This window comes from Penicillium soppii, assembly GCF_028829465.1.
Source record: "Penicillium soppii strain IBT 18220 chromosome Unknown utg000005l, whole genome shotgun sequence".
Classification (NCBI taxonomy): Eukaryota; Fungi; Ascomycota; class Eurotiomycetes; order Eurotiales; family Aspergillaceae; genus Penicillium; species Penicillium soppii.
Genome location: NW_026643235.1, coordinates 1,820,834 through 1,843,461, shown reverse-complemented (window position 1 = coordinate 1,843,461; position 22,628 = coordinate 1,820,834). Strand labels below are relative to the sequence as shown.

The following is a 22,628-nucleotide window of genomic DNA, read 5'->3' as shown; positions in this document are numbered from 1 at the left end:
CTCTTGCCAATAATTGATGATGAGCTTGATCTATAGCCCCAAATACCGTAAGATATAGCAAAATACCAGGCAAGATGAGAGCTATCGAAGCCTAGACTACCACTATGTCCAAATTTGTGCTTGAGATTCAAAAGTCTTATATAGATCAGGCGCTAGTATACAAAGCTTGAAGATTAAAAACAGTTTTAGGCATGATTTTTTTCGACGAGATTTTACAAACAACTCCACCTTCCGGCTGTATTGTCACCATATTTATCGATCAATTTAGGCGTCCCTATACTCCTGGTCCCGCCACTTTCCAAAATACCACAGTTTGTCCCCAAACCCCTAGTAGCTTCTAGCTGTATGGATGGATTAAGAAAATCACATTACATAAAATAAGATGACTCACAGCCCATAATTAAAACTAATACTTCTTACTCCCGCTCCCGATATTATCTATAAGCTATCACATCGCCTGGCCAGAACCACTCTCCACTGTTCTGCAAACAATTTAAGATACAGATCACCGTGGATCCGGTGGGAGACAGTGAATTGATTGTAAATTCCTCCTGCCCTAAACAGGACAGCCGAAGGTACCAGGGCAGGACTCAAACCTTCCTTCGGCCAAATAGCTAATCAGATGATATGACCTACCAGAAAGCTGGCCAGTATTAGCTAAGTCAGAACACTAGGGCATTTTTTTGGCTCGTGACCCAATCTATCCGATACTAAGAGAAAGTCTGTTATCTAAAGCCTGATTTTCACAGGAAGAATGGGAATACTACCTATACGGCCGGAAGGCTGAGTTTGAGAATCAGGGAGAGCCCCGTTCTCGGAAATCGCCCTAGCCTCTGCGTGACAGCGCGATATACACTAAATGATATCTATTCCGCGGATTACAATGCCTATGCAACGATTAACGAAAATCAAGATGCAATTTGGCAACTTTTTAAGGCAAAGTTAGCCTTCGAAGCTAGAATATCATTTCTGCAGTATTCTTTGCTGGGTGTCAATTTGGACATCCCTATTTTTTAAGCCTGAGATGTGCCTGCTATCCTGCAGGCTGTATCACACAGCTCACGGATAGCAAGACAGGGGTTCAAGCCGTTCCACTAGGGCTCCTAGGAGCTAGATCGTGTACGCTGCCAAGAACCTCTTGTGTCTAAAAATATCATTAGATACATTAACTCAAAACTTATGTATAGGCCAGCTTCGCGGTCTTTGGAAATTCAAGGGCGAGGGACCATTACATAAAGAGTTTCACCCGCTTCTTTCTCCGATTAACATCCGTCAGAGTTGATCCCTTCTAAAGCAGTCCACAGCCTCACATTTGAAGTGCTTTTTTTGCCTTTTCTGCCAATATGACCAGAGTGCAACTTCGCGAAAACCCACCCTCTGTATATGTTATCTTAAAAGACTATGCGATCCCACCGAAACAGATGAGTGGACGTATCCCTTTGTCATTGAGACCAAATGGCCTACGCGTTCACTGGATCACGAAGGCTCTGGGCTACCCTCCAGAAGATTCCCACAAGCTTGTCGACAGTTGTCATATCTCGAATATTGAACAACTGGGCTCACTTGACAATATAATTGTGGGCGGCAAATTGACCAGCCTCTGAAATCTATCGATGAGAAAATCACAGATTATACAACCCTTATGGTGTCTGCATGTGTCTTCAAATGGTCCCATCTTATAGATGTAGATGTACCAGTAGTTCATTTGTTTCTTGTTATGATACCAGGGTCGGAATGAGTGGTCGTCCGCCAAACTATGTGTAAAGACCAACCCTATGCAAATATGTAAAACCAGCCACTTTGCTATATTTCCAGGTGAAATGTCAAACTAAGTTTTTTAAAATATCCAACAGATAGAGGATGTTGTATATTTCCCACAATCCACATCTTCACACTCAATTTGTGGGAGGGAATATTTAACTCAGGTATCTATCTACCTCACCTTTGAGATCAGCCAGGTCCAAATCCAGTCATCACATCATGAGTATGCATATGCTTCCGCCCCTACGGGCTGTTGTGCTTATAACATTATTTTCTTGTCTTTTCCCCTTCGTCGCGTCCACAACAGATACATTCAACAAGATCCCTAAGCCAACTTTCTCTTTTGATCAACTTTGGAAGCTTGAGAAGAACTTTTGGGATTCGTTCCTCTATCCCACCAATCTTGAGCAAACACAAGGAAACTCATCTACAATCTTTGCGCCCGATGTCAGCTCACTGTGCCCATTATACCACTCAAGCGTAGCTGACCAGACTCATGACACAGGTTCAAGGGCGGGTCGATATTACGCGCACCTTCGACGGCGATGAGCTAAACCGCGAATATATCTTCGGCCTTTTCGCAGACCCAGACCACGTAAGTCTGGTGGGTGTCCCGATTGCATACAATATCACCCAGTTCACTGCAAATGACAACATCGCATCCGCAACAACAGTCGTGACTTTCAACGCGAGTACTTTTGGAGTTCTCATTCCTGTGACCATTGATACCTGGATTGAATTTAATCCAGATGGAAAGATCGCGCAATACGACGCGGTTTTCCGCTGGTTCGATTACCTCTTGGACTTTTTACTCCAGGGAGTCGCGACAAAAATCAACGCGACTTCTCCTGACCTTGCTGTATCATATGTATCTGATGTCTTAGCAAAGACGATCTGCGCTACACATGAACAGCATTGCACGGGGTCGAACCAACAATACACCGATACAGCAGCTTGCTATGACTTTTTGACCAAGACTACTAGGTTTGGAAAAGGATACGAGCTAGGCCGCAACACTCTGCTATGTCGCGAGGTCCATGAGCACATGGTGCAGTATCGGCCCGATGTGCATTGCCCTCATATCGGGCCCAGTGGTGGAGGTTACTGTGTTGATGACATGAATTATTCGCAGACTGTGCTGCAAAGATACTTCAATGATTCATGGATTGCCTTTGGATATGGTAATGACCAGAATATCTGGCTCGCCAACTAGCTTGACGGTCTCGTGATACTCAATTTAAGATTGGCAGCTGCGAAGAAGGGAAGAACTCGAAAACAAGGGGCGGGGTTATATTCGACTATATCATGCCTTCGGTATTCAAAGGAAACTTCGATTGGTAACTGGTACCTACCAAGACATTCTCAAGGGTTGATGGACTACAGCGGGCACGTGTTATATGTTTTCCAACATCATTCAATAATAGAAGTCCTCTGCTTGATGACCCCTTCAATCTCACCCACTGCTTTTGTAAGGGGTTCTTCTGGTGGGGACAGCAGCTCCGTCTAGAAATCATTAGTTGACCTAAAGTCCTGAATGACAGCTACCTTGTGACCTAGGTAGGCAAAGTACCAGTTTTATGTAAGTTTATTTGGTAATTTTAAAAAATTCCTGACGTTGAATATCGATAACACTATGATAGATGATCAGCAAGCGTGCGGGAAAAGGAGTAAATATAATGCCATCAAGCGGGGCCATGTCTGATAACTTCGTCGGGAAAAAAAAGTGCATTCGAATACTGAATTGCTACATCTACAAGGTAGTCGCCCGAGATGTGCAAGTTTCCGATTTGGAAAGCTGGAAAGCGATATAAGTCGAGACTAGATTTGTATTTACAGAGAGGGAGCTTGCTCGAATGCTCGGTGCGACCAAGCTAATTGCCCTGTCAGATATTATCATATTTCTCATTTTCTAGGATTGAGGTTTGTTTGTGCCCATAGCAGCTTTGCTCTTCAGGATTGAAGTCTGAATCTAGTTTTGCCATGCAAACATGGAATGATACAACTGACAACTGGTATGAGCCGCTGACGACGACGCTGTTTTCACACATGGTAACTCAATGAGCTGGCCATTAGAAGGAAATGAAAGACCAGCTAGCTTCCAGATTACCATAAACTGCGCCATGTTGCGTGCTATGTTGCATTAAGAGCGAGATGATTGGCGCTTTTATAACCCCTTGATTATGAATCTCATCGTGAGCCGCTACAACGTACACCTTAACGTGGCAGTATGTGGAGCTATGCAAAGCAAGGGGCTTGGATAATTCGGAACTTTACCAGTGATATCATAGGACACATCTTATTGAACAAAAGTCCCCGGTATTTCCAACCCTATATAGCAATGATCGTGCTCTACATTCCAGTCCCTTCGCACCACCGCCCCTAGCCGGCTTTTATGTTATTCCATCTCACAATCTTCCGCCGCAGGCCGAGCGAGCTTTCTATTCCCCACGCGAAGCACGTTAGCTTCAGCCTTTTAGAAGAAACTTTGATTTCATGAAGCTTCAAAACAGGGGCTCGTCCCCATGCATAGGATGGTAGATATACCGAGATGATCTCGTAAAGTGCCATGTACCGGGAAATTATTATCGAATTCCCGGTCCGATTTCGAAATCAACAGGATAGGTACTCTTGAAGTACCAATTTTGTTTGAGCCAGAAGTACGAGTGGCGACTATACCGCTCGATCTTCGGGAGTCGCATGCCAGCCCTACAGTAGCCTACGTACGGAAATTCCTTCCGTCACCTGGCTGACCTTTAGCAAGGTTTTCTCCATCCCTTCCAACGTTTGATCGCCCTTGAAAGTGATCAAACAATGTGACCACCAATAAATCATTGGTTATAATGAGTAGCTAGGCCGTTCAAAGTTTCCGTTGTCTCAAATGTTACTGTCAGTTCAGCCCCACAACATACAATCAATATGGAGACCAGACACTCTTCTTGCAGCGATTCACTACCTGGTAGCGAAGCGCAGGTTCGCTTGTGTCCTGAGAAGTTCGATCAAAATTCTACGGATGAGAAAAGTCTACCACCCGTGGATGGAGGGTTCCATGCGTGGATGTTTCTTGGAGCTTGTGTAATGCTGGAGGCATTGATATGGGGTAAGTTATAACGATTTCAAAAGACAACAAGCAGAACAACGACTGACGGCGTGGAAGGATTTGCTTTTGCTTTTGGGGTCTTCCAGAAGTATTACCATTCTCATGAAGCGTTCCAAGACTCGAGCATGGTAGCCGTCATTGGTACATGTGCCACGGTTAGTCTCCAAAAAATGCCTGGCTTGCCCGGTTTGGATTGCTAACCTATCTACAGGGAATATCCTATTTGAGCTGTCCACTGGTCATCGCTGCTATGATCTTGCTTCCTCAGATGGGCCGTTGGTTCTCATCCATAGGATTGACTATCATGTGTCTTTCCCTAGCATTGGGTTCATTTTCCACCAATGTTAACCACCTTGTCCTCTCTCAAGGGGTTGGGTTTGGAATCGGCGGCTGTATAGCATACAGTCCATCCATCCTGTATATGGATGAGTGGTTCGTGAACCGAAGAGGACTCGCATTTGGTATAACCTGGGCTGGCTCAGGGGTATCTGGACTTATCTTCCCGATTGGCCTAGAGAAACTCTTGAGTCAGTTTGGGTTTGAAACTACCCTCAGGGTCATTTCCGTGATCATGTTTGTCCTTGCTGCGCCATTCTTATACTTCCATCGGCCGCGCCTACCAGTTTCGAAGTCTATATCTTACAACCGGTTCAACTTTCGGTTCTTGTACAATAAGGTCTTCCTATTCTACCAATTCAGCAATATCATGGAGGCCGTCGGATTCTTCCTGCCGGGAATTTACCTCCCCTCTTACGCCCGCAGCATCGGTGCTTCGGACTTTTTATCGTCACTCACTGTCACCCTTCTCAATCTGGCGTCAGTGTTTGGCAGTGTGGCAATGGGGCATTTGGCAGATCGATATCATGCAATCACCTGCATCACTATATCAACACTGGGAAGTACTTTCTCTCTTTTCTTCCTCTGGGGATTCTCGTCAACAATTCCAACTTTGTTGGTTTTTTCTGTTGCATACGGTTTGTTCGCCGGGTGTTACTCAGCTACATGGTCGGGAATAACTCACGAGGTTCGACGGGTGGATCCCACTGCCGATTCAACGATGATATTCGCAGTTATTGCTTTCGGTCGGGGTATTGGAAATGTTGTTAGTGGGCCGTTCAGCGAGGCCTTGTTCGGTGTGAGCCTCTGGAAGGATTCTGAGATTGGAGGCTATGGCACTGAATACGGTCTTATCATTTTGTGTGCGGGGATCAGTGCCTTTTTGAGTGGAGTGTGTATAGTTGCTCATCATTTTAAGTGTATATAAGTGAATATGTTGCACATTTATGATGATGATTAATGCATACCTTGCTGTTCAATTTCTACAGATGCTCCGGAATGAGGATGGCAGCACCAGTCTGATGACAATGTATGTTGTATACTTTTTTGGGCATCTCTTGGGTTCTTTTATTTAGAATCAACGTCCACGGGTTCGATTGATGAGTGTAGAACTTTTCCGATGCGAAAGGTTGGTTCCACCCATTGTTGCTTGCTTCTTCAGGTCCGCGTCCATCCGAAATCGTGGAAATATATATACAACTCGTCGTCATAGCAAAATTGTCTTTTTGAGACTTGCAACGAGAATAGAAAATTCTTACTTCAATATTTGAGAGTATTTAAATTTTGTAAATTGTCCAAGTAGGCTGGATCCTCAGTTAAAGTAACGTTTCAAAGTTTTGCAGTGGACGACGCCATGATCCGCGCCATGCCGGGTAACAGACACGCCGAACATAGGTTTGCACACCGAATCTTGGATCTTCAAAGTTTATATCTGGACCAAGTTGATAGATCAATCTCGACCATTCAGATTAGGACCCTTGAAGTAGTAGACGTCATGTAAAGAAGACATCCTGATGTGGACCCCAAAACCTTCCTTGCGCATAGCCCTACATTATGCTCTATGACGCTAGTACAAATCAAACGGCCGGTTATTTGACAATTAGATGTGCGATATCCTGCTTAGTCTTTACCGCATGCGTTTTTTCTGTGATCATGACTCGGACAAAATATGAGAATTGCGTGTACCGTAGTGTTTAAAGGAGGTTGATTGCCCGTGGGCATGGAAAGTTTTCCATATCTTCACCTAACAACCGTCAACTGTACTGCGATATTTCTCCTAGAAATCATTCGAACAGCCATGCAATTCTTCAAGTTGACCGGTCTTCTTCTGGCAGCAGTCTCTGCCTCCGCGGCAAGCTCCGGTTGCGCGCCAACATCCTCCGATGCTAAGGTGCTCGAGTTCGCCTGGGGTCTCTCCGACTTCATCGGTGGCTACTATAACTCTACCGTGAATTCGACCTTTTCCAGCTCTAGCAATGCGACCATTGCCGCCTATAAAAAGGTTCTCTTCGGTGTAGAGAAGGAGAACACCCTTGGAAGCGAAGCTATTGAGAAAGTCGCCCAAAAGGCCCCTGGGTTCTCGGAACCTCAGTGCACTTTCCAATTCCCCCAGGTCAACACCACTCAGGCCTGGGCCTACTACGCCTACCAATTTGAAGCTACTGTCACCGGTGCTTTCATCGGTCTTGCCGGATACACTCAATCCCCCGAGGTCTCTTTCCTCCTCGCACGTCTGGCTGCCTCTCACAGCGCTCACGCTACTCTGATCGGCAGCAAGGTCAACTCAACCTTGTTTGCCCAGAACGCTACTTCTCTCGTCGGAGCATATGGACCTGCCCAGATCCTTTCTACTCGCAACCAAACCGGTAGCCTTGGCCAGTACCTTGGTGACTGTCTCACAACCCCATCAAGCCCCTGCGGTAGCCTGAAGATCGGTCCTTTGGATGCCACTCCTACCTCCTCCATTGTTGCAGGAACCTCCTCTGCTTCCAGCTCTGCAAGCAGCTCGGCTGCCGCGAAGAAGCACCACTAGGAGAGCTGATCGTATTAAATTGAACATGAAGGTGAAAAGCTGGGAGTTGAGTGGATGTAATTCGGAAATAATGTTGTTGAAGGAAATTTGTAATCTCTAGATCCAATAGTTATGGACTTTTCGAGAATAATGGTGATGAAAGATGGTTGATTAGTGAAACATAATGGCACAAGCAACCTTTGGTTAACCAGCGGGCGCAACACTATAATGGTAAATTATCATCTAATGCACCTTCCAATACGCTTTTCATTCATTAGCATGCGTTTCTTAGTCAGGAAAGGTCAATTCTATAATAATGGTTGCAATTGTTACCATATTTGCAAGGCATCAACTTAGTCTCAACCTTTTACGCCAGGGTGGTTCGGTTGAGCTTTTCGTTTTCGTACCCAGAAGGATGATGTCATGGTCAACAAAGTGTAAAGACGCGCTAACTACATATGTAGGCATGTAAGCTGAAAGATGTTATCCGATACTCATAAAATAGTTTTTGTATTGCCAATATTACTAGTAACAACTATGAACAGGAAGGACAGGTCAAATATCAATTCACATCAAGAAGTCTGACCAAATTTCGCGAGCGAAATCTACAAAGCCGTAAACTTCCCTTTCTGCTGAAGGCTTTTAATTCTCCCAAGCAAGAACTCCAACTGTCTATAGGCTGCACCAGGAACATACTGAGGAATTTCATGACCAGAGCCGAAAACCGAGCTGAAGGTCAAACCACGCTCAGTATGAGCAGTCCCAAGGATTCCAGCACCAGCATCGGCATTCCAAGGTATGGTCGTCGCGCCGTTAGCGATTTGGTCCAGCGCATCTGTGTACGGAACAAACAATGGCTCCACGGGAGGCTTTTGGAAGCCCTGAGCACCATTCCAAGTCATGTTTTGAATGGTGGCGAGGGTGCCATTCAAAAAGAGCAGATAATCGTACCATCCATGGCCAATAAGGACATTGTTAGTACGCTCGATAACGCCAGGCAGAGGGCCAAGTGCACTGGGCACTGATCCATCGCCGCCAGGGAAGATACCATTTGCACAGACGGCGTAGTTGGTCGGCGGAACGTGAAGAGCCTTCTGCACGGCGGACTGATTGAAGTAGTTGTTTGGTCCGCCGGCGAGAGACGGGAACCCCATTTCATCCCACAGGAAAGGGCAGAAGTCTGTTAAGTGATAAATGTTGAAGCAGGGGTTGATGTAGGTTGCTGCTTTGACGACTTGGTCCCATACGTCACATCCTGACTTTTCGGGGTTTGGGGCAGCGGGGAAATGCTTGGGTGGTGGGTAGGTCAATGCTGAGTTGAGGAATTTGGTATAGCCACATTTGTCGGCGCGCTCATTAATTTCGGTCATGAATGTGTCATTCAGACCGAATATAGCAGAATAGTAGTTCAAGGCAGCTACTGCCGGGGCTGTCAATATCTGTTAGTATGGGTTCATCAGGTAGTGAATTCTGCACTCACCATAAATCATGACACTGTCTTCATTCATCGACGGATCGTTAATTTGGATACCCTTGAGATTGAAATGCGTGGTGTCATTTTGGTCCAGCATTCCAGCGGCCAGATATGGGATATATTGACCAGCATAACTCTCTCCCGTGATGTAGACCTTGTATCCTTGCATGCTGAAAGTTTCAATGAATCGCTTCCAGAAATCGTTGAATTGGTTGGACACATCAATCTCATTTTGGACTGTCGATGGTCCAGGAGAGAAGCCGGTCCCAGCGGGCTGATCGATGTAGACAACATTTGTCAACTTAGTCCATGAGTAAGGGTTTCGCACTGGCTCGTAAACTCCTGATTGCCATAGGAAAGGGCCATTTTCTTGCAAAAGACCGTCGAGGGAGCTGCACCCCGGCCCTCCATTGAGCCAGATGGTGATCTTTATGCGAATTAGAATGGGTCTGGCAAAGCAATGAGAAGAGACTTGCCTCTTTGTCTGCAGCTGGGTTGGTAGATGGGAAAAACCAGAAGAACAAGCTTGAATTTCCATGGGGAGTATTAGGCAAAAGACCCGAGTAGGATTCACCAATGTCAAAGGGAACTTGAGGGAAGTGAGTTCCATTCACTTGGAATTCTAGCGAGATCCTGTCAATATGTTGTTTCCATTGTCCTGTGATTGAAGTCGGTTCCAAACATACTTCGAGTCTTTTCAGTCAGGTATTGTGGTTCAGTGTGACCGGAAGCAACCTCTCTTTTTCGAAGAGCCTTGGTGGCATGTTTCAAAGAAGTAGCCTTGCGATGAGGATTTTGGAGTGCTGCAGCCACCGCCACTAGCAGAGTTAAGGGAGCCCAAACCAGCATCGTGGAAATTTGTAAATGAGACACCTAACTTCCGGTTTTAACGGGCGTCAGCCCCTCCTCTTTATACTCCATCCTTTTCAACTGCGGAAAGAGCCAAACGTCAGTGCTATTATTTCGGAGAATATCACCAAGCTTTGCCAACGCGGTTGCCGATCGCCTCTAGCTTCAGGCGGCGAGACCCGCTGTATACCCATTGACCATTCGTTGACGAGAAGCGGGGATCCTCTAGGGGCCAAGTCAGATTGTAACGTCGCCAAGTGCAACTAGGAAGGTGATATGAAGGCCTATGGCGTCATGTCTGTAGTTTGAGTGTTTACTGCGGAGCAAAAAGAGATGCTCCGACGGAGTCCATTTGTTCCCGGTTGTTGTGATGTATATAGACCACAATGGACCACACAAATATCAAATCCATTTCAGTAGTATTAATTTGGTTGCCTGTGAGCTGTGGAGATTTGGATTTTATCTCGATATGAGGTGGTACTGGCGAAAGCAAATTCCGTGCTCCGATTAAGCCTGAAATTACCACTAGTCTAAGTTAGTAGCAGATAAAGATGAGTTTCAGGTACTCCGTATTGAGTTTCTCTATTCATCCATTACGCCCTTTGTTTTGCTATCTCTACTAGCATTGACCTAGTTATCTAACTGATTAGTGTTATCTAATCCTGGATAATAAATGCATCGTTTCACCCTACCATATTGTACGATATTCATACACATCTCCAACCTGAGGCATACGTTTACCCTTTTACCCTTTTAGGTTTAAGTCAGCTATGCGAGTAATGTTCCGACGGTCGCAGAAGTTAACCTCGGTAAAAACAGTAATCTGCCAGTGATCTCCATGTTAGGTTACTCCAAGATATCCCAAACTGCATTGATATCGGCTTCAGTGACAAAATCTCTGACTAGTTGTGTTCACGTACTAGCCTGACCAACTAATATGAGCGACAGTTCGCCTAGTATAGCTGAATGCCATGAATAGGGCAACAAATGCATGTTCCGACTATCGTTAAAAGATCTTATGTATTTCATCTCAATTAAGAGACGTTGTACTATATACTTGACTACCTCCGAAATTTCTCTCGCATATACCATTACTGCGGGTTGGCGGATAAATGCTCAGAACTGAGTTAGCCGTGGCAAAACGTGGTTATCGGTTTAGGCAACACTCGTAGATTGATCTACAATGCGGTTGGCTCTATTGATGTGGAAGGTCATTCCTGACAGGGTATTGCAAATTCCACGAGTTTAAAAAAGCGGAGTCTTGCACAATTTAATGTTCTAGTCTAGAAATCGGATGATGGTACTCGTGATATGAATATTCGAGGGGGTAAACGCGCGGGTCGATCGGCGTGCAACAGGTGACGTTATTTGATCGGTGCCAAGTAGGGGTCACAGGGTACCCAAGGTAGGTGAGATGGAGTTGCCCTCGTACATGCTGATAGGAGATGATTAATTGAAACAAGTCTGTATTGTCGAAGTACATGCAGCACTAATATACATAAAGAAAAATAAAGATAAAGAGCCGCATTAAACTCCTATAAAATCAAGAGGTCAACGCCTTTAGTGCTGTATAATCAGGAACCCCCCGAAATCAGAAAAATAGCACATGATGAATACCGAAAAGTAAAATCTAAAGCAGGACCCCGAACCCCAAGTGTCATGTAGGCATTATCCAAGCATCGTCAAATCGCATAAGAGTCATGAAAAAGCGTATCGTCAAGTTGTGAAGCTATCCAATCTGTGAAAGTCGGCTTAGGCGGTGCTGCGGCGTTTCTTCTTGAGCCGCAGACTGATGCTCTTTCGGAGTTGTGAGAATGGGTTAACCAACGGGCGGTTGTAGAATGGATCATTCTTGAAATCCTCGTCGGTGAATTTCTGTACTATAATTAACAAATGTGACACATTTATGAAAAGGGAAGAATACATACTGTGCCAGGAAGGCGCATGAAGTTTCCAGCGAAATCGTTCATCATGTTGGAACCTTCCTCATAGGAATATTCTTGGCCATTGCGATCCGTGCTTCCGGGAGGATAGAAGGCAACTCCATCCAAAGGCCGATGGCTATTTAAAGCGTCGGCGATTTTGTGATGTGGAGTAGCCCGGAGGGCCTCGGCATTAGACTCTTTAACTGCTTCCAATGGACTGTACTGGCTGAGGCGGTTTCTTTCTGGGCGGGCAGCGTCGTAAGGACCTTCATGGTGATAAGAAAAAGCGGACACATTGTCCAGTTGGTCGATGATATCCGGTTGCACAAGGAGTGAATGTCGGGAGTGTTTGTGAGAAGTAGATCGGCGGCGATGCGAAGCAGAGTGATCGCGGCGACGTTTCGGCTCCACCGGATAATGTTCGGGTGTGCCGGAATACCAGATGGAAGGCGCGGAGTTGACAGATTCAGAGTGCGACCGCCTGGAATAAGTCGAAGGAGCGGGCGACATGTACCTGGAATACGGGTTGTTGCTGCCCACGTTTGACCCCACGCTTGGGCGCCGATCTAAACTGGAATGCTGGTTCAAGGGGTGATGCGGGTGGTGGCGCGAAGCCACCGACATGCAGTCAACTGCCATTTATGGGTTGTACGAAGTAGTAGTGTAGAGATATGGGGAGAGATTTTTCAGGGCAAAAGGCGAAATGTGAAATGCGTTGAGCCTTCACGAAGATCACACCGGTCTTATGAGTGAATATAAATATCGTATTTAGAGCACGTGGGACTGTGGTGTGATGCAGAATAGCTCGTATAGCTGAGAATGTTGGGGAAGAGAAGAAATTAAATGAAATTAAATGGAAGGGAAAAAAGAAAAGAGGAATATTAAGATCTCATTAAGAATATTATAGTCCAGGTCGGGCTTATACTAAAGGAACCAGCGGCCCTGACGTTACGACTTGCGTATGCCATAGCTCATTGATCCGAAGTTAAACATGGTACAGAGTGGAAGAGCTAGTGACCCTGACTAGTCAAACCTCCAAAATGTGTTTCGGCACTTTTACTTTACCAATCACCGTTTAGGTACTTCGAGTGTTGCCCCAGATTATGTGGAGCTCCTGGACCCTGCCAAAGTGCCGATACACATGGATCATGGATTTGATGATATCATCCCGTACCTAGGTAAGGCACATATATCGAAGGTACAAACTTGTCTCTACTAGTTTTCGTCTATAGGCGAAAGATATATTGAAACCTAAGATAACATGGAAATAGCTTGTTCTGTTCTCTCTTCACTGTTCGAATTAATGTTTTCTAAATTAGTCCCATGATTTACCATGCATGAAAGACTAATGGCATATGCAAGGCCGATGTTGCATCCACATCCGAGACTTCCACGTACTGATCGGCTCCTATGACGATAACTCTTCCCTCCATCACCTCCACTGTATCCAATGTCCATTTTTCTGGTTCTGTGAAATTGTTCTGTCGTCATACTACCTACAAGTGAAGACAAAAAATAAAACTCTACTCGTTATACTGTATGTATGAATTTGATCCCAAAATTCTCACCGGATAATTATTCCCGGCCCTCCCGGCCGATGACTCGCTCATAATTTAAGCTTATCCGCTAGGGGGTAGCAGCCGACGATTTCACTAAGTGCGGCCATAGCTTCTAAACTAAACCTGGCGTAGTCTAGATCGTGAATCGGAACTCCTTACTTGGTTTATTGAGTGAACTATTGAACTCAATATGCATCTAGCATTGATTGAAAAAGGACTTTCTCACCGCTTCATACTGCATCCTACTATTTTTGTTTCCTCTCTTCTCAATTGTGCCACATTTATTGATTCTGAATCGGATGTCTCAAATATAGCCCTGCGGCACTATGAAGCTGACTTCACAGTTGGGATGTTTGGTCGGTTTGTCAATTGGGTAAACCCCCATGCCCTTGCCATGTGGTTAGAATCTCAAGTTTCATTGGTAAGCTCACAAGAAAATTGACTAGTGATCCATTACAACACCAACTCAACAATCAATAACTAGTTCTTCTACTAATCGCACCTGCTGCTCCCATCCTCCCAAGGCACCAAGGCATCAATGCATATGCACGCTATAATCAATAACAGTGACTAGAAACTTTCTTTTCAAGCAGCCACAACAGTGGGTAAAATGATTCTACAACAGAGCATAAATTTAGATCCGGACAGGTCCAACGAGCAAGGGGGATCATGCGTACAGCATTCTGAGATAGGTACTAGGTAGCTAATTCACAGGCAATAGTCAGTGCTCCGACATCGTATTTCGGGTAGGTGCTGATTGGTTTTTTATTGATTACTGACTACGTTCACTGGAAGACGAAAGGACAGATCTATAAATGGCGGTGACAGGCACAATCAGAAAAGTGAGTAATACTTCGGTGTCATTTATTTTAATTTAGTGACTGTCCTCAATCAATCATCCTGTTTACTATACCTATTATCGCCAGAGGCCAAGCTTATTTGATTGATTACTATAGTAGCCTAGCAATTAATTTTGAGGGACTGAAACGTGCGATTGGTACAGGACTTTTCCAGTGTTAGAAATCCTCGTAGTTATATGTTGGCAATACTATGTGCGCCTAGGTTTCAAATTAGTCAATGCAAAAACATAAGAGTCCTTCAATGCCGATTGGCTCCAAACCCCGACGCAATGAAATCGGTTATTGTCAGACAGTCGCACGGTCAATGGTGGTATTGTCCAATAATTCTCGTACACAAAGTAATTATTATACCTCGTACTATATTAGTGATATACGATCATACCAGAGGAAACTAAAGGTAAATTTATAGTCGAGAATGAATTACAAAAGTGAGCTTAACATGGCGAATTTGAGTCTGTGGCCAAGGGAAAGCTTTGCACCTCACGCCCCCAACTAGGCAAAACTTGTTCCTGCACCATAATTGTACACCGTTGAAAACTTCGTACAGCCGCTCGGGGGTGTGGACAATAAAAATCCGACGTACTTCGCAAAAGCTATTTGCGGCTGAGACTTGTTCAATCATGCAATTGACAGAATCCTTTATTCTGTGCCTCACGCCTATTGTGACTTTGATATCATGGAAAAATATTGAGTTGGAAAATCCGCGGCAACAAACATAGCAGGATCTATTGGCCCTAGCGAGATTCAAGAGAGGGGGGGATGATCGAAGGCAAGATACTCTGCAATAATCTCAACCATTTCAGGCGGAACGTAAAAACGAGCTCTGCGAGGCATTCTAGCAATTCCTTGGGGATTGGAGGAATGGCAAAGTGCTTCCTGTGTTAAATGTTGTTGGCCCCCAGATGCCAAGAACGATGAGTTCGTGACTCATGAGCGAGCCTCATCTGTCGGCCCCCAAAGCTTTGTATATCATTCAGGCACCTGTTACTATTCTGGTAGTCAATATCGATTTCGGGTAGGTAATCAGGCTTCTTTCTCAAGGTCGCCTCTCTTATTTCCCCAGTTCTCAGTTTACACAATTCATAAGTTTACCTCTGTTTATACAATGCTTTGGCAATGTCTTAATTGATGAGATGTGATTTTTTTTTATATATTTATTGGAACTTTCAGTAGGTTGTCATTTTGCCTACTCCGGGTGTTGTATGAGTCGTTCATCGTGTAGTCCAATCTGCGTTTTTCGCGCTAAGAGGAGAGCCTAGACTTGATCTTCAAAATGGGAATATAAGAGATTGGACCTTATTGTAGTAAGGCTGAAATTACAGCCGAAACCTTGATTGCTGAAGAGTTATACTGCAGTACAACTTAAACGAGGGTCGACATTTCAGGAATCAACTGCTGCAGCCAAATGAAGAACTAATTCCCCATAATTATCACCATGGTTTTACTTCATAAAGTCCACATTATCAGCATGAGTTAGTGTCGCACCTGCAAACCTTCATGCCTTCCTAGTAGGAAGAAGGGGAGGGGGGAGTGGGGGGAGTTGGTGGAGTAGGAGGAACAGGCTGGCCGCCGCCGCTACCGTAAACTGGACCATAGAATGGACCATTAACTGTGCTAGAAGGAGTCGGTGGGGTAGGAGGTGTAGGAGGTGTAGGAGGAGTTGGAGGAGTTGGATTTCCAGCGGGACCACGGTAGGGACCTTCATTGACAGGTCCCGAGGGGGTTGGCGGAGTGGGAGGGGTGGGAGGGGTGGGAGGAGTTGGATTTCCAGCGGGACCACGGTAGGGACCTTCATTGACAGGTCCCGAGGGGGTTGGCGGAGTGGGAGGGGTAGGAGGGGTGGGAGGAGTTGGAATTCCGACGGGACCACGGTAGGGACCTCCATAAACAGGCCCAGAGGGGGTGGGCGGAGTGGGAGGGGTTGGAGGGGTAGGAGCATCATCAAGGTCAACTTTGCGGGCTGCTAGCTCTAATGACCATGGCCCTAATTAAACCTCATTCAGTTGGCCAGATGGGGGAATTTCACGTACGATTCAATGGAGTAGGGGCCGCAGTGACGCTCAGGGCCACACTGAGAATTGCAACAAGAACGTTGGGCTTCATCTTCGGGGACCAAACTGGTATTTCTTGCCAATTAGATTGAGTGATATAAATGGCTTGGTGAAAGCTCACTGGACTGACTGTGGTGAGCACTTGTTTTGGTAGTGAGTTGAAAAGGAAATCGGAGGACTCGACCTCGAGTTTATATCTTAAATTGTGTTCTGCTCCTTTTGATACGGCTGGATATTGATCGGCAAATATCAATCAGGTTGCTCCGCTGAATCCGATTGATCTACGCCTTATTGACTTCTGCAGATAATTATATTGTCCGGCCGTTGAGATTAAAATCTGACCAGGTTTAATTGGACTCTTCATTGTAGCTTCTGGGGTTGATATATGCCGTGCTACTTGTTTTTATTCCGCATTTTCTCGATGTTTTCGAAGCGTTGCCACGATCAGAATGGGCTAATACATCTCGTCAGGTATGTCTTGGAATTAGGTATATGTTTGGATAATGAATTTGAAAAAGGACAATAGAGCCGGAGATGAAGTTGGATACACATAGAGGAGGCAGTATTGTTGCAAAGTAAAGGAACTATTTGTTCTAGAGGTGCTCGTGGGTACCTGATCGCTTCCGGAGGCTCGGTATGTAAAGAAAATATACTCTTCATCAGTCTGCTGTTCATCTCTGCAAATTTAGCTAAATTGTACGATGGTAGCCGTTTGGTTGAGAAATAAGAGCATTCAAGTTGAGACATAACTCTCAAAAATCTCAAATCAGAATAATCTGTATATCAGACAGTGCAGTGTGCAGCGATCATAACAACAAAAATGCACTTGATTATCCAGGCCTTTTTCCCAGCCTAGTTACCTGGTCTTGAAATCCAATTTGGGGAGGGTGTCAAAAGGACAAAACGAGTAGACTAGACCGATTCACCCCATCCACCCCATCCGCCACCAACACGACCAGGACCTCTACTGTCAGATTTTTCAGCAGTAGCAGCTGTATTCTCGTCGCGGCCAACAAGCTCTGGATCTGATGGCAACATGTCTTGAATCCGAAACTATCCTACAAATCTCAGATTATCAAATCACTCAGCACAGGGTTCGCGACTGCAGCAAGCGCAAAGCTCAGAAGAGGAAAGAGATATCTCGGCTTGGTTTTACTCAGCAGATTCATTGCTCCTCGTTAGCATAATGTGAATATGAAAGCGACAAATGTGCCTAAGCACCAGAGTTGTAGATTTAGTGATGTCACAGTTTGGTTTAATAGGACAGTCATTTTTAAATAACTGCATTACAATGGATTAACCAATGCCTTTATAATTCTCAATTCTTATTTTATAGAGTCTGAAGTGGTGGACCCTTGAACGCTTTGATATCTAAATACCTTAGTTTGCAGAATGAATCGCTTGACCCTCTTGGAAAGTGTTTCTTCTTATTGCGTTCGTCTGAAAGCAAAATCTGCCGCTTGTGTTATGGCACATCAAGCTAGCATTAGTATCATTGAGCATTCATGTCGTAAAATTCAGAAATGGCCAACGTATTGACACTTGTGTTAACCAGAACACAAGGCAAGCTACACACGCTGCACACAGTAGCAAAGCTCCTTCCGTTTTGAATCTATGATTAAGAAAGGTATCATCCCACAATACAATAGGATTTAATGGCTATGTACTTTCATGAATTCCACAGGTCATGCAAGCTGGGCTTAATGTCTATATTCTAACATACTGTTCATCAATCTGCAAACCATAGAGGGGTTTGAATGCATTCTGGTACACACATACCATTTCAGTATTCTGGCACTGCTAGACGGTTTCTCGCGAGTAGATGAAAGTCTGCTTGGATGCTGCCAATCACTGAAGGTTCCTGGGTCATGGGTTCCCCGCGAGTGCTTTCGGCAGATATCTCATTAGCTCTGGCTCCCAGTTTTCCCACCACCGGCAGGGTGAGAATAGAGGCACAAAGGCTGAAGACATGAAAGCAAGCTCTGTTCAACAATAAGCATCAACGACAAGGATATATACTTTTATGTGAGTTATACCCTCTACTGAACTAAGTATTCACTTTAAAAAAGATTGCAATGGACAAGGATGCCAATTCAAGAACATGTGGCAACTTCTGGTATAAAAATTATCAAGCCACATGCATAGTACTTACGCAATAGTTTCCAGTAAAGTGGGAAGGCATTGTGCAACACTTGCATGGTCCTTCTGCTTCCGCTTAGGACTAGGTATACGGACCAAAAGAAAACTGGCTGAAGCTGAATAAAAGAGATTGGACCTTTTCTGTGTTCCGTTGCTCAGAGGTAGATGTGGGTTTATTGAAGTAATACTTAGCGGCAGTACAACCCAGATATTACACCCGACCAGCCCTAGCTGGCACCATGCTTAATTGCGGGCTAGATGTCGATCCCACTACGCGCCTGAAGCTCTGACTATGGCCTGGCACACAGCTGGTGTAACAAGGCATCGAGGACAAGAAAAGAGAAGCTTCTATTAAAGTCAAATATACAAGGAGAAAAAAAAATAGCAAGGAGAAAGACGGGAAAATGGCTCAAATATGATTTATAGATGCGTTTGAACGGTGATTGGACGTTGACTTCAACGTTCTCGGGATCCAAGAAAACCAGACCTCCACCACAACAACAATTTCAACAGACTCAATGAAATGCCCCTAGTACAATATTCTGACTCGGAGTCCGATTCAGAGTCTAGATCTTCTCCTCCGACCAAGAAACCCCGCCATAACAATCCAGGGCCATCGCTGCCCCCCCTTCCTGCAGCGTTTCACGACCTCTATGCTTCAACAACACGTGTGAGCATCCAAGATGATCCTACGCTCCATGGTGGCAGAAAACGCGTAATCCCCCACGTTGAAGGAAACTGGCCAACGCATCTCTACCTCGAATGTGAGTGACGAAGTTTCGAATTTCTTCACTCCTATCAGCAGCTGACCTTGACAGGGTATCCAGGCAAAGAAGAGTTGTCCCTCCTTACGAGTTTAATTGTTCAGTGTGAGACTTCACTTGATGAAAACTCGTCTAGCGTCCACAGTCTCTTGCATAGTGATCTTGGTGCTCAGCTACCGCTTCATATCAGCTTGTCTCGGCCGGTGGTCCTTCGCACCGAGCAACGTGCTTTGTTCATTGAAAAGCTGCAGGATTCTATCGTCGGCTCCCATATTCCACCGTATGTCTTGGGCTTTATTGTGTCGACTTTGAAATGAAATATTGTCTAAATCCTCGAATAGGTTCCAAGTACGGCCCAATACCCTCTACTGGGTGTCAAATTATGAAAAGACACGCTGGTTCCTTGTCTTTAGTGTTCAAAGGCCGGTACAAGATCATCTAAATCGCCTACTCAGGCTGTCCAATGATTCTCTTCGTCTCTTCGACCAGCCGCCTCTCTATGCAGGCTCTCGGTCCCAAGGCCAACCGACCCGTGCATCGTCCAATCATCGGAAGGATGATGTACCCACAGATGATTTCTCTGGGTATTTTCACATCTCACTGGCTTGGACTCTGTCAGAGCCTAGTGCCAGACACCATAGGCAAGTTACCGGGATTGATTTGCGGGGTTTAAGAGAACTGCAAATCGGATTTGATAGTGTTAAGGCGAAGGTTGGAAACAATGTTACAAGTATACCGTTGGATAGCAGCTTGGGCTGATCTTTCCAGTCACTTACTAACATGCTTTCTTCTCATGGGATGTTTAAGGAGCTTAGGCAGGACATAGCAGGACTACAAGCTTATAATCTCTCACCGCAGTGCTCTTGGGGAATAGCATGAAGTTACATGAATTTCTAGGTGAAGTTGGAGAAATTTCATAAGGATTATGTTCTTGCCCTCACAGTTTTTGGCATCTTGACACGAGCATACATGTACTCTGCCTGTATTGTAATTACCGAAATATTACCAACGCGACCGCGTCTTCCCGCTAACAACTTTGTTCTTTCTCTTTTCTCTTCTTGTCTTCTTCTCTCCTTTCCTCGCCTGTCTACGATGCAGGTTCCCAATGTAACTCTGGTGAGTTATTTTAAACCACTTTTCTTGGTATCACTTCTAATGATTTCTGCTTATGTAGGAAGATCTCCAAGCCTTCCAACGCAAGCACTTCCCTGGTCAACATCAAACTCCGTGCATCCAAGAAAATGACCCGATAGCAGACGAAGACCTTGGATACTACCCTGACGGGGTGAAGCGCACACTTACAGATGAACAGATCGAGATGTTCAGACACAGTGAGATCCATTCCCTGTTGCGCAAAAAGCAACTCGAGCTGGAGAATTCCGATTACGAGGCTCGGATGCGTTTACCTGCGAAAAATGAGTCAGATGGTAATCATGATGATGTGGTTGAGAAGCGACCTTTAGATGGTCAACCCAGCCCAACTGGTGATCAGAAGCGGTTGAAATCGCTACGGGAATCCAAAAACCATGATGATGATACAACCCAAGAGCCGCTGGACTATGGGGACAACAGCTCTCATCCACCACCGGCAAAGAAGCCCCCAGTGTCGCGCGCACCATATCAAGGTCGTAGAATCATCTCCTACGACGACTGATCAAGTTCCGATATGCGCAGCATGGAAAGTACTTCCCAGATTCACCGAGTGGCCACATAGTCACATCTCCCAATCCTATGCAGGGTGAGCAATGTCGACTACACTCTCCACATCTACCAAAACACTGAAGCTGTGAGTAATCCCGTTTTTCAAAACACCTGCCTGTTTATGATGAATACACATCGTATATCATCCTTAGCCGGAAAGCCATACCATCTGCGGATGTGTGAGGCATTGCCGACCTTAATCTTCTCTCTGAGGCTATTCCAAACACTTCATTTTATGAATCCATGTTCGGCTGTGATACTGACCGATCACTAGACACGTCGCGCTTCGTTCTGATTAACCTCCGCCACAACCCCAGTCGTCGTCTCATCTGGCTGGGACAAGCTCATCAAGGTACGCTTTCTGTTCTGAGCTGCCTTTGCACCGCCTGTTCCTATGTTGCTATGCCCGCGTGATGTTTGCATTAAACGTATTTGCTACTTCAGAGCCTCTCGGGGCCATGAGACAATTTTCACCCTTTTGCCTGATGGGCATAGCATCAAACCATTTTTGTTTTGATTTTTTTACTTACCATATTCGATTCATCATAAGGGCAATCCCGCTGACAATCGGTTTGCTGATAGGTTTAGATGCCGGCTCTGCGTCATGAATACGACTTCATCATGGACCCATAATATATCCTCATCTCGTCAATCAATACGAATGGGGTTGGCTAAGGCACGAGTCAATCTTGAAACGCAGACTTTTTCAAACAGTACAGAGACAAGGATTTGCCAACATGGCACTCGGATCTACAGAGCACCTGTGTGGCCTGAGTAATACACATCCTCGGTTATGCTAACTCTTCACACTCACCCGCCTCACAAGCGATCAACGCTAGGCAATCTCACAGCATGTACAAAATTGATTCGTTGTGCAACTAGGAGGGCTGATTTACTCATCTTGTCAAATGCAAACAGTGGTACAACCTCATATTACATTGGCTTATCTGATGCTTGACAAAATCATATTGAAGAAATTGAACCGTCGATCTTGTTACTACTCCGTATTTCAACACTTGTAGTAGAGCATCTTGGCCCAGGCTTTGTATCTTCCAAGGAAACTGAGACTCGAGACTAAGGTGAATAGATTCCCGCGAGCTAGTAGCTGTGTACTGAAAGCCCGCGGCCAGGTACAATTGTGTTTGTTCAGTCAAGCGCAGTGGCATATTCAAATAGGCAGAGGAGACCAAAATGTTGTTGAGCGGGTTGAATTGTCACTGATTTGATTCGAGGAAGAGATCGGCTGTCATGGGTACATGTTAGAGAGGGGTGTCTACGGGTGACAACCCGGATAAATTGTATCAATTCAGGGATTATTAGCCAGAGTAAAGAAAGGTAATTGTGTATAGCTTCAGGCAGTACCATTAGGTAGTTACTGATGGTTCCACTTTTGTTTAGGACAATATTAAAATTATACATGTCTATCTCCAACAGCTGCGCTGCAGTCTATATATGCTAGTAACAAGTATGCAAGCCCAAAATGCCAGCCCAAGTCGTAGCTCGGGGGTCAATAATATTAGAACAAATGCCCAAGATGCAAAGTCGAACGCCGTAATCCTTCTATACCATTTTTATGCATGCCAGCAGAAACTTTTTTAAA

At 45.1% G+C, this 22,628-nt stretch overlaps 8 protein-coding genes across 8 annotated transcripts; 5 read left to right on the top strand and 3 right to left on the bottom strand.

Annotated features, from left to right (window-relative positions):
- Positions 1 to 1,343: 1,343 nt before the first annotated feature.
- Positions 1,344 to 1,604, top strand: N7529_006134 (uncharacterized protein; the record flags this gene model as incomplete). The annotated part of the gene is made up of 1 exon (XM_057241661.1): positions 1,344 to 1,604. One exon carries the CDS (start codon positions 1,344 to 1,346, stop codon positions 1,602 to 1,604), a length of 261 nt encoding a protein of 86 aa, XP_057097020.1.
- A 376-nt stretch (positions 1,605 to 1,980) lies between these two features.
- Positions 1,981 to 2,974, top strand: N7529_006133 (uncharacterized protein; the record flags this gene model as incomplete). The annotated part of the gene is made up of 2 exons (XM_057241660.1): positions 1,981 to 2,208; positions 2,267 to 2,974. 2 exons carry the CDS (start codon positions 1,981 to 1,983, stop codon positions 2,972 to 2,974), a joined length of 936 nt encoding a protein of 311 aa, XP_057097019.1.
- A 1,703-nt stretch (positions 2,975 to 4,677) lies between these two features.
- N7529_006132 (uncharacterized protein) lies at positions 4,678 to 6,122 on the top strand (the record flags this gene model as incomplete). The annotated part of the gene is made up of 3 exons (XM_057241659.1): positions 4,678 to 4,858; positions 4,916 to 5,013; positions 5,070 to 6,122. The coding sequence occupies 3 exons, from the start codon at positions 4,678 to 4,680 to the stop codon at positions 6,120 to 6,122; spliced, it is 1,332 nt and encodes a 443-aa protein (XP_057097018.1).
- An 870-nt stretch (positions 6,123 to 6,992) lies between these two features.
- N7529_006131 (uncharacterized protein) lies at positions 6,993 to 7,727 on the top strand (the record flags this gene model as incomplete). The annotated part of the gene is made up of 1 exon (XM_057241658.1): positions 6,993 to 7,727. The coding sequence occupies one exon, from the start codon at positions 6,993 to 6,995 to the stop codon at positions 7,725 to 7,727; it is 735 nt and encodes a 244-aa protein (XP_057097017.1).
- A 584-nt stretch (positions 7,728 to 8,311) lies between these two features.
- cpdS (uncharacterized protein) lies at positions 8,312 to 10,029 on the bottom strand (the record flags this gene model as incomplete). Its single annotated transcript, XM_057241657.1, has 4 exons — positions 8,312 to 9,135; positions 9,187 to 9,607; positions 9,657 to 9,802; positions 9,867 to 10,029. 4 exons carry the CDS (start codon positions 10,027 to 10,029, stop codon positions 8,312 to 8,314), a joined length of 1,554 nt encoding a protein of 517 aa, XP_057097016.1.
- A 1,752-nt stretch (positions 10,030 to 11,781) lies between these two features.
- On the bottom strand, positions 11,782 to 12,593 carry N7529_006129 (uncharacterized protein; the record flags this gene model as incomplete). The annotated part of the gene is made up of 2 exons (XM_057241656.1): positions 11,782 to 11,904; positions 11,958 to 12,593. The coding sequence occupies 2 exons, from the start codon at positions 12,591 to 12,593 to the stop codon at positions 11,782 to 11,784; spliced, it is 759 nt and encodes a 252-aa protein (XP_057097015.1).
- Positions 12,594 to 15,878: 3,285 nt separating this feature from the next.
- On the bottom strand, positions 15,879 to 16,476 carry N7529_006128 (uncharacterized protein; the record flags this gene model as incomplete). The annotated part of the gene is made up of 2 exons (XM_057241655.1): positions 15,879 to 16,357; positions 16,404 to 16,476. The coding sequence occupies 2 exons, from the start codon at positions 16,474 to 16,476 to the stop codon at positions 15,879 to 15,881; spliced, it is 552 nt and encodes a 183-aa protein (XP_057097014.1).
- A 2,610-nt stretch (positions 16,477 to 19,086) lies between these two features.
- N7529_006127 (uncharacterized protein) lies at positions 19,087 to 20,981 on the top strand (the record flags this gene model as incomplete). The annotated part of the gene is made up of 5 exons (XM_057241654.1): positions 19,087 to 19,327; positions 19,382 to 19,607; positions 19,669 to 19,753; positions 20,225 to 20,443; positions 20,502 to 20,981. 5 exons carry the CDS (start codon positions 19,087 to 19,089, stop codon positions 20,979 to 20,981), a joined length of 1,251 nt encoding a protein of 416 aa, XP_057097013.1.
- Positions 20,982 to 22,628: the final 1,647 nt, after the last annotated feature.